At 52.4% G+C, this 13,986-nt stretch overlaps 1 protein-coding gene across 1 annotated transcript; it reads left to right on the forward strand.

The window, feature by feature from the left end:
• The first annotated feature begins 1,632 nt into the window (after positions 1-1,632).
• LOC137450753 (putative P2Y purinoceptor 10) lies at positions 1,633-8,456 on the forward strand. Its single transcript, XM_068157638.1, has 2 exons — positions 1,633-2,370; positions 6,272-8,456. The coding sequence occupies exon 2, from the start codon at positions 6,322-6,324 to the stop codon at positions 7,435-7,437; it is 1,116 nt and encodes a 371-aa protein (XP_068013739.1). The 5' UTR covers positions 1,633-2,370; positions 6,272-6,321; the 3' UTR covers positions 7,438-8,456.
• The last annotated feature ends 5,530 nt before the right edge of the window (positions 8,457-13,986 follow it).

Below are 13,986 nucleotides of genomic sequence, written 5' to 3' on the forward strand. Positions count from 1 at the left end.
ACAGGATACCAGGCTAAAGGCGAAGACAGCCTTTATCTGGAGGCCTTAGATAAAGTCTCACAGTTGTTTCAAAGTTCCTTTGTGTCTTCTGCCTTTGAAAGCAGAACATTGCACAGCGTAACAGGCACGTTTAGGATCGGTCCTGAGCCAGAGGAGCAGAAATGCTGCACAAAAAACCGCAGTTGAAAGGAGGACAGAGAGGTTGATTAGTGCCTGTTGAAGGACGAGGCCTGAGGCTTGTCAATCCATCAACCTTTCACGACCATGAAAGGCTGCAACAGTACTCCAAACAGCCACTGAGCAGAGGAAGGACTCAGTGTGATTATGAGCCCTGAGGTGTGAGTGTGGCTCTCGCTGTGGTCTGACACCCACTGACCTCTCCTTCCCCAGCAGCACTGCAGTAAACACATTACCTAAATATAGGGCTCCGAGGCAGCTGCGTAGGGTGCTGGATGTGGGCTGCGGCCACAGAAGTAGGATGTCCTAGGCAGGATATCCTGATAAAACAGCCACTTACTTTGGGATAAACCTTTAACCTCCCTCTGCAGAGGGATGGGGACCAGTGCCAGCCTCTCTTCTGAAAATCTTTGAAGGTTTTGCAACTACACCAGCACTGCTCTTTCTTCCAGCAGTCAGCATCAGCTGCTGAAAATGGTGCACAGAAATAAAACCTGGAATGCTAAGCAGCTCTGGCATCTTCCAAATCACTTTGCTCTCAGCTAAGATGCCAGGCAGGAGGCTTCACAGGTACTTACTACATTTATGTTAGGGAAGTGCTGTAGTCCCCACCCCTGGAGGGATTTAAAAGCAGTGCAGATGTGGTGCTGAGGGAGATGGTTTAGTGGTGACCTGGTTGGTGCTAAGTTAACAGCTGGACCTGATGATCTTAAAGGTCTCTTCCAAACAAAATGATTCCATGATTCCACGGATCAGCAAGTGGTAGAGAAGCTCACAGATATGTCTACAAAGGGTGCTGTAGAAACTGATCTTGCCTTTGCCTTCATGAGGATGTTGCCCAACAGGTTGAGGTACCTGCATCTCCACTGACCGTAGGACGCTTTAGGTCAAGGATCCTCTTTGCTGTTCTCTGTGCTACATGAAATGAAGCACTCAATGGGAGTGCACTGAGAGCCCCATAGGCAGCACTGCTGCCAGCACAGAGAAACCCTGGCAACTGCTGAGCCAGTGGGCTGTGATGCTGTGGGGAAAGATGCATGTTTCATCATATACTCACCTAATCCCAGCATGATGTGGCTTGGAAGGGACCTCCAGAGATCATCTAGTCCAATTCCCTTGCTAAAGCAGGGTCACCCACAGCAGATTGCCAAGGATCATGTCCAGGCAGGTGTGGAATCATTCCAGAGGAGAGTTCACAACCTCTCTGGGCAGCCTGGACCAAGGCTCTGGCAACCTAACAGTAAATAAGTTTCTCCTCATGTTCAACTGGGACCTCCTGGGTTCCAGTTTGAGCCTGCTGCCCCTTGTGCTTTCACTAAGCACCACTGAGAAGAGACTGGCCCCATCCTCTTGAACGCTGCTCCCTTCAGCTATTGATCAACACTGAGCAGATCCCTTCTCAGTCTGCTCTTCTTCAGGCTCAGCAGCCCCAGGGGTCTCAGCCTTTGCTGCTCAGAGAGATGCTCCAGGCCCCTCAGCATCTTTGTAGCTCTTAATGCAGTTAAAGGAGGCAAAAAGGCAAGAAAGAACTGGGGAATGATGCACTTTATGGCTGTTTTTAAACCACAGTATTTGGGGAAAGTCTCCACCTTAAACCATCACATTATGTAAGCAACCAAGTCCCAACCCTCAGCCTATAGCCTCCATTATCTGAGGCTAACCAAGCATCCAAGGCAAGGCAGGAAAATTCCTGCCTTCCACTAACGTACGCTGGACCGCTTTCAGTTTTCCTTCAGCAAGCATTTACTGGAAGGGTTTTGCTTCTGTACTTTGCAGTTTTAGCAAGGAAAGGCTGAGTGGCTGTGGATAAAAGCAGAAGCAGCTCAACCGAGGAGCACCACCACCTCACACACAACTGCTGTGCAGAACAGGAGGGAAGAGATCCGCGCCCGAGGTCTCACTCGGAGGGGCGGCTGGCTCCCACGACGTCATCACCTTCCCAGTTGTTTTAACGTCATTAGCTGCACACATTTTGTGTGGCCAGGGGAAGGCAAATACAGGATTTCCTGTTCTGCAGCCACTCCACTGGGCTGCAGATGCCGGCAGGATTCCAGCGCTCCCAAACCATGTGGAAGTTTAACGAGGAGGCGCTGGGGCTGCTGAGAAAATCCCTCGGAAGGGAAAGCAGAAAGCTCTCCTCTCCTGCTCCCTAGCATGGATGTTACCCCTCCAAAGGATGGCACTCACAGCAAGGTAAGCTCCATCTCTGCTGCCTGCTTTCTTCAGCTTTGAGCAACGTTATCACTTTCTAGTTCTTCTTCAAGAGATCTTATCAGGCAACATCCTCAGCAGCTTCTGACTCTGACTCTGTCTTGCTGGGCTCCAAGGGGTGGGTGAGTGACTCTGGGTGCATGTGAGCAGGCTGCTGTGTGTCAGTGGACAGGAAAACCTGCTTCACCCCAAATACTTTGGTTTTGGTGCTACTGACAGAAGCTGCCATAACTGACCAGCTCTGTTTATGTGTTTCCTGCTAGTGCCTGGATTAAACAAACAAAATGATTGCTTTAAACAGAAGTGTCATAACCTCTGCTGCTCCACCTCAGGAGCTTACTGCAAGCCCAGAGTAGATTTATGTGGGGTTTTATTTTCCCTAGGCTGCTTTTCCCTCCAGCATCCCTGGCTTGAGCAGGGCTGAAGGGAGGCAGCTCTACCCCCGTCCCCCAGCTCTGGGGCTCCTGAAGCCACACCAGGAACACAGCCTCAGCTTGGTTTGTCCAACCAAGCAACCCATGGAAAAGATGAGGGTGAGCTTGCCAGAGAATCTGGGAGTAGTAAGCAGAGTAACCACAGTTTTGTGGGGCTGGGTGGGGTCAGGGTGATTCAGAGCTACCAAGCGATTTCCACCAGTGACAGCCACCTACGCCTCCAGGAGCAGAGGCTGCTGACATGCTGAGAGACAGACACATGGGGGCTTTAATTGCTGCCTTCACCTCCTAACTCATTGCAAAGTTTCTTGGTGTTTAATGAACTGCAGTGCTACATCCACAGCCTGTGGTCTAGCAGTCTCCCCTCTGTAATTTCAGTGGGCAGCTGGATAAAACTCAGCTTTGCCACTGAAAAATGCTCCCCTACCCCATTCCTGCCTAGGATGTGTGGATGAAGTAGGTAAACAATCGAGGAATGGCAGGAAGTGTTTTGTAGAAGCTTTATAAAGTCACTGAACAAAAGCCCTGCCGAAGCCCATGGGAGCAGCCACGGCCCGGTGCCGACACCACCGAGGGCACAACATGGAGGGAGCTGGAGGGGCCTGGGGCAAGCTGCAAGTGGGAGGGAAGGTGAAAACAGTAAGAAACTGAAAAATCTCCCTTTCAAGAAGCGTTGCAGAGATTGAGCACTGCCCTGAACCCAGGCTTGGTAAGGAGCTCCCTGCTGCAATCTTGCCCTGGCAAACGCTGTCACCTAAAACCTGACATACCAGGTGCCAGGAGTGACACCCAGCCCTCCTGATGAGAAACAGGCACTCCTGGGCTCCAAGAGAAAGCCAAAACATGCAGAAGAGCAGCAAAGAGGATCCCCATGGTCATGCCTGCAGGGGGAATGTTTAGGATTTGGGCTGAGACACGTGGCAGGGAGGGAATGGCAGGACAGGGACACCGGGCACTCTATAACCCTCTTCACAAGCCCAGACCAGCAAATGTCACCTCTGCTGCTGGAAGGCTGTGACAAGAGCTGAGAACAGTTGCATGTCCCACTCTCCCTGGCAGTCTTCCCCCTTTATTTGCAGCAGGCATGTGAAGACAAAGTGTCCTGCCACTGTGTTTCCACAGTTAAATAGTCTCAGTGCGAAGGGCACTGGCTGAGAACGGGGTCAGCGCCAAGCACAAACCCGTTGTGGGTTTTCAGGCAGGCGAGGAGCACTTGGGAATGCTGCAGGGATCAAAGGAGTTTGTTTCCCACTGTCCCTTCGTGACAGATGTCCCTGGTCCCCTGCCTTGTCTTGGCTCAGTGGAGAAAACAGAAACCTTCAACTGGAGTGAGTTCAGAGGATGCCACAAAAATGATGCAACAGCTGGAACCCACCCTGTGCTGGGAGGACAGGCTGAGAGCTGGGGTTGTTCAGCCTGGAGAAGAGAAGCCCCCACAGAGACCTTAGTGTGGCCTTTGAGTACTTAAAGTGGGGCTAGAAGAAAGATGAGGACAGACTTTTTAGCAGGGCCTGTTGTGACAGGAGAGATTCACAGACTGCATCAGGTTGGAAGGGACAAGCGGTGATGGCTTTAAACTAAAAGAGGGAAGATTTCCACCACATCTAAGGAAGATATTTTTGATGCTGAGGGTGGTGAGACACCATCCCAGGTTGCCCAGAGATGTGGTAGATGCTCCCCATCCCTCAAACCACTCCAGGTCAGGTTATCTGGGGCTCTGAGCAACCTGCTCTGACTGCAGGGAGTTGGACCAGATGACTTTTAAAGGTCCCTTCCCACCCAAACTGTTCTGTAATTCTATGACCTGAGGCTACCAGCTCAAAGCACAGTCAGCAGCCAAAACTGCACTAATCCAGCAGCCTGGCTGCAGCTGGGGTTTCACTTCAGCCTCAGGCTTTGGGTGTTTTGGTTGGGTTTTTTTTGCAGCCAAAGCCTGGGGAAAGGAAAGAGGAGAAGGCAGTTTGGTTAGGGCTCAGTTTGGAAAGCAAGGTGCTCAGAAAGGGATGCAAGTGCCTCACAGAGGGGCAGGCAGTGGGCAGGCAGCTGAGAAGCTGCTGCCTGTGTTTGATGTATGTGCACAGAGGTGTGTGTATAAGTATGATATATCTGTGTACATAAAGGTATAACCTTCCTCCTGAAACTGAGAATGCGGCAACCCCCCTGAAGAGCTGCCTAGATGAGGAGGAGGGTGGAGGAGCCTTCACCCTGCATCTCAAAGCAATGCCAGGCTCTGTGCAGGAGCAGTCAGCTTTCAGAAACCCATCCCTGTGCCAAACAGCAGGCCCAGGGCTGCGGAAACAGCGCTGCTGGCTGCTGATTAATTAAATACCACTGTTGAGGGGGGCTCAGTGGCAAGAGGTGCTGAGGGCTCTGCCAGAGCAGGCTCTGGTCTCCTGGAAGGGCAGGACGGGCTGCCTGACACCTTGCAGGCAGCTACAGGCTCTGTTTCCAAGGTGAGAGTGGCATTGCTTTGTTGCAGGCGATGCTTTAAGCCCTGTGTTTGCAGCCTGCTGCTGCCAAACTGCCTCTTGCCACAAGAGCAGCAATCTCCCTGCGGGCTCTGCTCACGAGTGGCAAAAATCCATCACCCCTCTGGAGAGCTGCACCAGCGCCTGTGAACTCCCTGTGACCCTCTAATACCCTCCATGCTGGCTGGCTGAGGTGAAATGGCTAAATGGATGAAGAGAATTTCTCCTCTAACTAAAATGCAGATGTATTTATCTCCCTTCACGTCCTGAGCTGTTGCTGGAGGATCATTCCTGTTGCTACAGCACGAAGCCTGCACAATGTGCCTTGAGTGCCGGAATTGAGTTAGCAGGACCAGCAGAGCAACTGGCGTGTGCCTGGCCAGCTAATAGCTTATAAATCCAGCCTTAAATCTGGAGCCAGAGCTCTGATAGATCTGTCTGCACCTCTCCCTCTGGCCTCTGCTCCGCTCAGCTGCCCACCAGCACCACTGTTTGCCGATGTTAATGCTTGCCCCGGCTGCTGATTCCGTGTCAGCTCTCTGCGTGCATCTGACCAGGCAGTGTCTAGACCCATTTGAAGTCCCTATTTATTTACAGTCCCACCCAGATGGCTTGTGGACATATCAGAGAGCACCAATCTGACAGGACTTTGACAGGAAAGTACTTGCAATGAAAGTGGGCCTGAAAACCCCCAGGGAGCTAGAGAAGCTCTCTGGCTTTAGCAATAAAGAGATTAATGCTACAGAGCTGAATTTCAATAGCAGGGTAAGAGAGTCTGCAGAGCTCTGTGGCAGATGCTCAGGACCACTGCCCATGAGAGGCTTTACAACCTTCCCAGCACATAGTCTTGCACATGGACCTGCACACATGCTCTACTCACTCCTACACACAACTTATTCCTCTGTACTGAAGGGTGTTTACTCCACGTGGGGATATAACTGGAGAGGTTTTGGCTTTACAGCTTGTTTTTACTCCCTGCAGGAACCCTCTGCCCACCTTAGCTGCCCCATGAGCGAGGAGCCTCAGCCGAGATGGAGAGCAATGTGTCCTCCGGGAACTGCACCGGCCCCCAGATGTCCTTCCAGTCCACCCTGTACGCCACCACGTACACCCTCATCTTCATCCCCGGCCTGCTGGCCAACAGCGCTGCCCTCTGGGTCCTGTGCCGCTTCATCAGCAAGAAGAACAAAGCCATCATCTTCATGATCAACCTGGCCGTGGCCGACCTGGCTCACGTCCTCTCGCTGCCCCTGCGGATGTATTACTACATAAACCGCACCTGGCCCTTCGGAAGCTTCCTCTGCCAGGTGTGCTTCTACCTGAAGTACCTCAACATGTACGCCAGCATCTGCTTCCTCACCTGCATCAGCATCCAGCGGTACCTCTTCCTCCTCCACCCCTTCCGCGCCAAGGGCTGGAAGCGGCGGTACGACGCGGCCATCAGCGCCGCCGTCTGGCTCTTCGTGGGGGCAGCCTGCCTGCCCCTGCTGGTGGTGAGGAGCCCGGCCCTGTCCAACAGCACCGACGCCTGCTTCTCAGACCTGGGGGTGAAGCAGCTGAGCCCAGGGGCTTCCATCGCTCTGGTGACGGTGGCGGAGCTGTTCGGGTTCGTCCTGCCCTTCGGCATCATCGCCTGCTGCACCTGGAAGATGTGGCAGTCGCTGCGGGAGGGCCCCACGCAGCTGCAGAACGCCAGCGAGAAGCAGAAGGCTCTGCGCATGGTCCTGATGTGCGCGGCCGTCTTCTTCATCTGCTTCACCCCCTACCACATCAACTTCCCTTTCTTCATGATGGTGATCGAGAACATCATCCAGGACTGCGCCGTGCACAGGAGCACGCTGCGCTTCCACCCCATCTCCCTCTGCCTGGCGAGCCTCAACTCCTGCCTGGATCCCGTCCTCTACTACTTCATGACCTCCGAGTTCCAGGACCAGCTGCTGCGGCACAGCTGCGCGGCGCTGCGCGCTCGCTTCCCGCGCCGGGGCAGCAGCCTCTCCGTGGCCGAAATCGGGCACAGCATCCGCATGAAGAGGAGAAACCTTCGGCCCTTCAAGTTCTGGTCCCTTCCCAAGTTCTTCAGCAGAATAAACAGCAGGGAAATCCCTCCCGTGCCACCCGACGAGCTTCTGCTGGAGTCCATCTCCTGAAACCATGCAGGGGCTTCTCCTAGCTGGAGTGAAGATCGTGTTAGGTCGCCAAGTGCATCTTGAGTTACTCTTGTGTGCAGCACATGCCAGGATCTGACCCACAAGGACATTTTGATGCAGAAAGACTTGCTGGTTGTGGTGGTGTTGCTGCTGGGGACTGTTTCCTTTCAGTGTCCTCCATTGTGATACTGGAAATAGTTCTTGCTGACAGCAAAACTGCTCCCATGCTGCACTGCAGATGGGTTGGGGTCCCTCTTCTTTCTGTTGTTTCAGTGCTTCTACAGATTGGCCATTTCCAAAACTCATTCTGGATCCCAAGGTGTAAGCAGGTGGCTCAGCCTCAGCACAGCTCAGGGAGGTAGCACTGTGGGGGTTTCAGCACTGACCCCAGCTACTTGTGGCCCATGGTGACTCAGAGCATCCACTGTGCTTGTGTGAGGCTTTAGACCAGGACAATTCATTATCTCCAAGTCAGCTGAGCTGACTGCAAAGTTCAACCATCCAACCTAATGCTGACTGCAAGACTGTAACCATACCAACCTGTATCAAGCAAAGGTTATTAACCACTAACCACACCAGTGTTAAAAGGAGGGGGTTCAAATGAACTGGGCTCGGCTCACACAGCTCAGAAGCTGACCAAGGAAGTCTTCCTGGCTCAGGGGGGCTCTGGGTTGCTCAGCTCATAATAGGGGATGAATACCAGGAAGAGAGACTGAGACTGGACATGCCACAAGGAAAGGGGAGGAAGGATGGAGGACTTCTCCCAGGGCACATTTGTTCACAGAGACCCAGCATGAGCTGCAGAAGGGAGTTGGTGTTGCTGTCTCTTGTGTTATTAGGAGTCTTGTGTTATTTGGCATTTTGCTAAGGCCTGTGGCTGCAGATTAAGATGTTATCCAAGCCTCTCAGTTTTGCTTGAAAGCCCAGAATAGGTCCTGCTCCTGGCTGGGTACCAAGGAAAGTTTACAAAACTGACTCAAATGTGTTCTTAAAGCTTCAGACTTGGGAGGAAATAAAATTCTCTCAACAAACATTTCAGCATCCTGGGTATTATTTTAAGTGCTTGTCAATAGTCTCATTATGCCCTCTCAGGGCAACCAGACCATCTGCAGAGCTGAAGAGCCCCACTTTGGGGCTCAGAGAGGTCCTGTTGCCAGCACAGCCCCTCACACAGCAGCCAGCATGGGGGCTGAGAGGGTTCCTTCCTTGTGGGCCGAGGCACCGACGACTGCAACGCCATAAACCCCTTGGGGCATTGTACAAGTAAACACAGGCAGAGTGGGGGTGGATAGAAAAGAGCTCTGCTGATGTCTGGATGTGCATTTCCAACCCTGCAGAGATTCTGGGAAGCACAGAGCGGGCTGTGGTTTACCCTCACGTTGTCAAAGACAAGGGGAGATCCAGACAAGCTGGAGGAAGTTGCTTTGGTACTTACAGGGTGCCAAAGACAGGCAGAAAACATTGAGAGAGGCAAAACCCAGACTGCCCTGCAGTGTGCTGTGTCCCAGATCTCCTCCTCCTCTCATATTAAAACACAACACAAACCAAACCCAAACCCCCAGAAGGACATTTTCCTTCCTTGCCTGGGACTGAAAAAAAAGCTGCTCCAGAGGGCAGGAAGCCAGCAGCATGCAGGCAAACAGGAAACCCAAGTGAAACCTCACTGATGCTCTGACTGGCACGAGCCAGCTCCAGCAGGCTCCACAGACAGGACCAGTCACACCACCAGCACCTTAACTGGGAGTGTGGTTTTAGCCTGGCAGTGTCCTTTGGGAACAATACAACTCTGAGTAGCTGAGGTGGACACTCAGGTAGCCCTCAATAACCACAGCCAGGTATTTGTATGTCCTGCTGACTGATCATAAAGCCCATATTGCAGTTTCAAGCTTGCTGGCAGCACCAGCTCCAGGATTCCCAGTAGCTCCAGTCACCACTGGGACTTTGCTCCAGAAACATCCTCCTCAGAGGATAAGAGGCTTCAGGGAGAACAGCAAAGTAGGCAGCTCAGCCAGACCTCCACCAGCACCAATGGCATAGGATCACAGCATGGTTTGAGGGGGAAAGAACCTTTAAAGATTGTCTAGTCCCCGCTCCCTGCTGTCAGCAGGGACATCTTCAACCACAGCACATTGCACAGAGACCCAACCAACCTGACCCCCACCAGGGATGGGGCATCCACCACCTCTCTGAGCAACCTGGGTCAGTGTCTCACCACCCCCAGTGGCAAAACTGTCTTCCTTCTGTCTAGTCTAAATCTCCCTTGTTTAGTTCAAACCCATCACTCCTTGTCCTGTCCCAGCAGGCCCTGCTAAAAAGTCTGTCCCCAGCTCTTCTACAAGCCCCTTCAAGAGCTGGAAGGCCACAAGAAGGTCTCTCTAGAGCCTTCTCTTCTCCAGCCTGAACAACCCCAAGTCTCCAGCCTGTCCTCACAGCAGAAGGGTTCCAGCCCTCAGATCACTGCTGTGGCTTCCTCTGGCCCCACTCCAACATGCCTATGTTTTATAGATGCACACATGCACAGAGAACCCTTACACATGCCCCAAACCAGGCAGCACTTTGGAGCATCCAAGCAGCCACCTCTGTGCACGACACTTTGTAGTGCACCACAAGGAAGGAGGGAAGGTCGCCTTTCTCTTTGCTAAAAATACCTTTTGCCTCCCCCCATGACTGCCAGCTTCCAGCCCAGCCCTGGCAAAGCCACTCTGCCTCTGGAAAACCACTCAGCTCTCTGCAGAGCTCACACCACCAACTCTGTAGCGAGAGTCAGGCTCAGATGATTTCTGGCACAGCACTGACAGCCACCACTGCTGGCAACGAGCTTCTCCCTCCACCCACCTCACACCAAAGAGAGGGGAAAGTGCTGGCAAAGGAACAGACACCAACAGCTCCAGTTCTGAGTGCAGCCCAACTGCACAGAAAGCAAATTCTGCTGCTTTCCACCAAGCCAAGCCAGGAAGCGGTTTTCCAGACAGCCATGATTTCATCAGAGCCAGGGCCAATGTTTTTATCCAGGGGCACAGTCAGAAACACCCTGCAACACCCAAGGCACTGGTGTCCAAGGGGACAGCCCCAGTTTAGGAGACTCAGGGCTGTCCATCAGCCCCTCCTGCACTGCAGGGCCCCGCTCCTGGCATAAGGGAAGAGATCTGGGGATTCTGTGCTGATGCCACAGCCACATTCAGCACTGTAAGGGTTAGCTCTCCTCCAAGAAACTGCCAAAACCTCAACCTTGTAACAGCCAGAAAATCTTCTCCCAGCAGGAGTTGCCACCCCAATCCCTCAGTCCTGCTCCTCTAATGGGAAACTTTTCACCTTTTAAAAGAGCATTTCCCTGCTGTAGGCAGACAGGCCAGGCACCACAGCTAGGGACAAAAGCCCAGGACTTCAGTCCCTGGCTGCTGGTAAAGGCAGAATGGGGGAAGGTGCCTTCCAGTTCCCACCCACACCCCCCCAAGGAGCAGCTGAGCTGCTGCCACCACACAATGACTCCTGGAGGGGACGAGAAATGGGATGGATGCTGGGGGTCATGAAGCTCAGCTGCACTCAGAGCACAGAGCCAGCAAAACAGGATATGGTTGGTTCCACCTCTGAAAGGAAAAAATCTCTAGGTACAGTAGACACACTGCTGCCCCAAGAGCAGGCTGTGCTTTCTGATAAATAGGCTGGCTTCTGCAGAAATGAAAGTGCAAAACTGAGCGAGAAGAGAAGAGAAGAGAAGAGAAGAGAGAGAAGAGAAGAGAAGAGAAGAGAAGAGAAGAGAAGAGAAGAGAAGAGAAGAAGAGAAGAGAAGAGAAGAGAAGAGAAGAGAAGAGAAGAGAAAGAAGAGAAGAGAAGAGAGAGAAGAGAAGAGAAGAGAAGAGAAGAGAGAAGAGAAGAGAAGAGAAGAGAAGAGAAGAGGAAGAAGAAGAGAAGAGAAGAAGAGAAGAGAAGAGAAGAGAAGAGAAGAGAAGAGAAGAGAAGAGAAGAGAGAAGAGAAGAGAAGAGAAGAGAAGAGAAGAGAAGAGAAGAGAAGAGAAGAGAAGAGAAGAGAAGAGAGAGAAGAGAAGAGAAGAGAAGAGAAGAGGTCTACAGAGCCCAGGTTCTGCTGAGCCATGACAGAGCTCATGATGGGTACCACTGCTCTTCTTGAGATTGGCCTCAGTTTTATTGTCCAAGCAGTGTCCAAACCATTCCCTTCAGCCCCACAATCACTTTGAGAGTCAGAAGGGTGCCAGGAAAAGGCTGGAGGGGTAGGAGCAGAGCCTAGGGACTGCCAGGTTTCATATCACAGAATTGTGGGGTGAGGGGAAAAGAAATACAAGGTTTTCTTTAGATCACTCCAGTGAACACACTTTGAAAACCAGATGGCAGAGGCAGCTGCCAGGAGGCAGCAAGCATGGGGAAAGTTTGCAACCCAGATCCCACTGCAATTACAGAAACGCTTCAGGACTAATGTGAACTGAGCTGGCGTCCTCCACAGAGAGCTCAACACAGAGGAGGCTCTGCAGCAGCAACCAGCCCTGTCTGAGCAATAAACCCCAACCCTGCACTTCTGGTCCCAAAGCATCAGCAGAGGAATCCATCCCCGTACTCAAGGGGGACAACTCTTCGGGGAGGATCCCGCAGCGCTGAAAGCTGTGGCTCCCACAAGAGATTAATTAAGGCACATTAAGCAAACAGCAGGCTTCAAAAAGGGCTAAAGCTTTGTTCAGCAGGAGCATTAGCTGCTGAAACAGGCAAGTGCCGCTCTTTTGGGAGGTGTGAGCTGCAATGCCTCAGCAAGGAGCTGTGCCACTGCAGGGATGACAACCCTGGCACGCTGTGAGGCTGTTAAAGGCCACGATGTGCCCAAGAGGTTAATTTCTTATGAACCACAATTAAAAAGTCCATAGAGCTACAAACCCCTGGGACTGTTACATGAGTAAATCAATAATGCTTTGATGTCACTGAGAACCTGGTACCTGCTGCTGTGGTGGGGACACAGCACAGGACCGTCCTACATCCTGGCCTGTATCAGGAACAGTTGGCCAGCAGGAGCAGGGAAGTCATTCTGCCCTATACTCAGCACTGGTTAGGCCACACCTTGAGTCCTGTGTCCAGGTCTGGGCTTCTCAGTTTAAGAAGGACATTGAGACATTTGAACGTGTCCAGAGAAGGGCAACAAAGCTGGGGAGAGGCCTTGAGCACAGCCCTGCGAGGAGAGGCTGAGGGAGCTGGGGTTGCTTAGCCCAGAGAAGAGGAGGTTCAGGGGAGACCTTCTTGCTCTCTCCAACTCCCTGAAGGGAGGCTGTAGCCAGCACCAGAACAAGAGGACACAGTCTCAAGCTGCACCAGGGGAGGTTTAGACTGGATGTTAGGAAGAAATTCATCACAGAAAGAGAGCTTGGCCATTGGAATGTGCTGCCCAGGGAGGTGGTGGAGTCACCATCACTGGAGGTGTTTAGGAAGAGACTGGCTGGGCTGCTTGGTGCCATGGTTTAGTTGATTAGATGGTGTTGGGTCATAGGTTAGACTCAGTGATCTCAAGGGTCTTTTCCAACCTGGTTAATTCTATTCTATTCTAGTCTAGTCTAGTCTAGTCTACCCAGCCCTTGGGCACATCTATGAGCCTTCTGCAGAGCTGTGACTCTCTCCCCAAGTGATGCTGCAAAGTAAGTCCTGTTCTCCTGAGCATCAGACATGCAAAGGGGGAAAAAGGAATAAAGGCAAATGAAAAAGCAGCATTTCAACCTGAAACTATTTGTCATGGAAATGGTTAAAACCCAACCAACTGAATCACCAACCCTCCAACCCTCTTGATCTCGAGTCGACAGATGGACAACTACAGAAGTGCCAGTGAAGTTGCAAGTGAGCAGCCTGTGCCACGGCCACCACTGCCCTCTGCTGATGGCCACTGCCAGCTGAGCAGAGCCAGAGGCCCCAGTGGCTCAGGAATGTGGTGATGAGCATCACCACTTCATGGCACAGCATTCGTCTAGATGAGAAGAGTCTTCAGCTCTTGCCCTGCTTTGTTCCATGCAAGAAATCCACAAGTAAGAAAATGACCATGGAGAGGTTCCTGGTTTATGGAGAAACCCAAACCAGACCCTGCTGATCTTCAGAGTGCCTTTTGGAAGCTCTTCGGAAGCATGAAGGCAAAAACATTAGAGTGAAGCAAAAGCAACCCTGCCCAGAAAGCTGGGGAAGGGAGAAGGAAATAATGGATGAAGCATCTGGCTTCCTCAGACTTGTTAGATTGGTGTCCCTAGCAGTAGGGAGCCTTTCAAACAGGGTCCCACCTATGGGAGCTTGACTGCTTCAGCAGGGTGCTGCCAGGGCATCAACCCACCCAGATCCCCATCGTGGGCAGCTGCCTCGCAGCAAACAGCCACAGCCATGCTGCAGCGGCTTCCAAAACACTCTAAACCCACACAGATACACACAGATACAGAGGTAACCAAAGGAAAAAGGAGACGGGGTCCAGCCCAGCTGGGGCCCAGGGGCAGGCGCAGCAGCACGGAAAGCGGCGCTGGGTGGGGAGGGCCTGACTTTGTTCCCCTCCTGCGCGGGCGCAGGCAGCTGCAGTTGCAC

The sequence above is a fragment of the Melanerpes formicivorus genome, unplaced genomic scaffold (assembly GCF_026170545.1).
Source record: "Melanerpes formicivorus ecotype bairdi unplaced genomic scaffold, bMelFor1.0.p_v2 SCAF_37, whole genome shotgun sequence".
Lineage (NCBI taxonomy): Eukaryota > Metazoa > Chordata > Aves > Piciformes > Picidae > Melanerpes > Melanerpes formicivorus.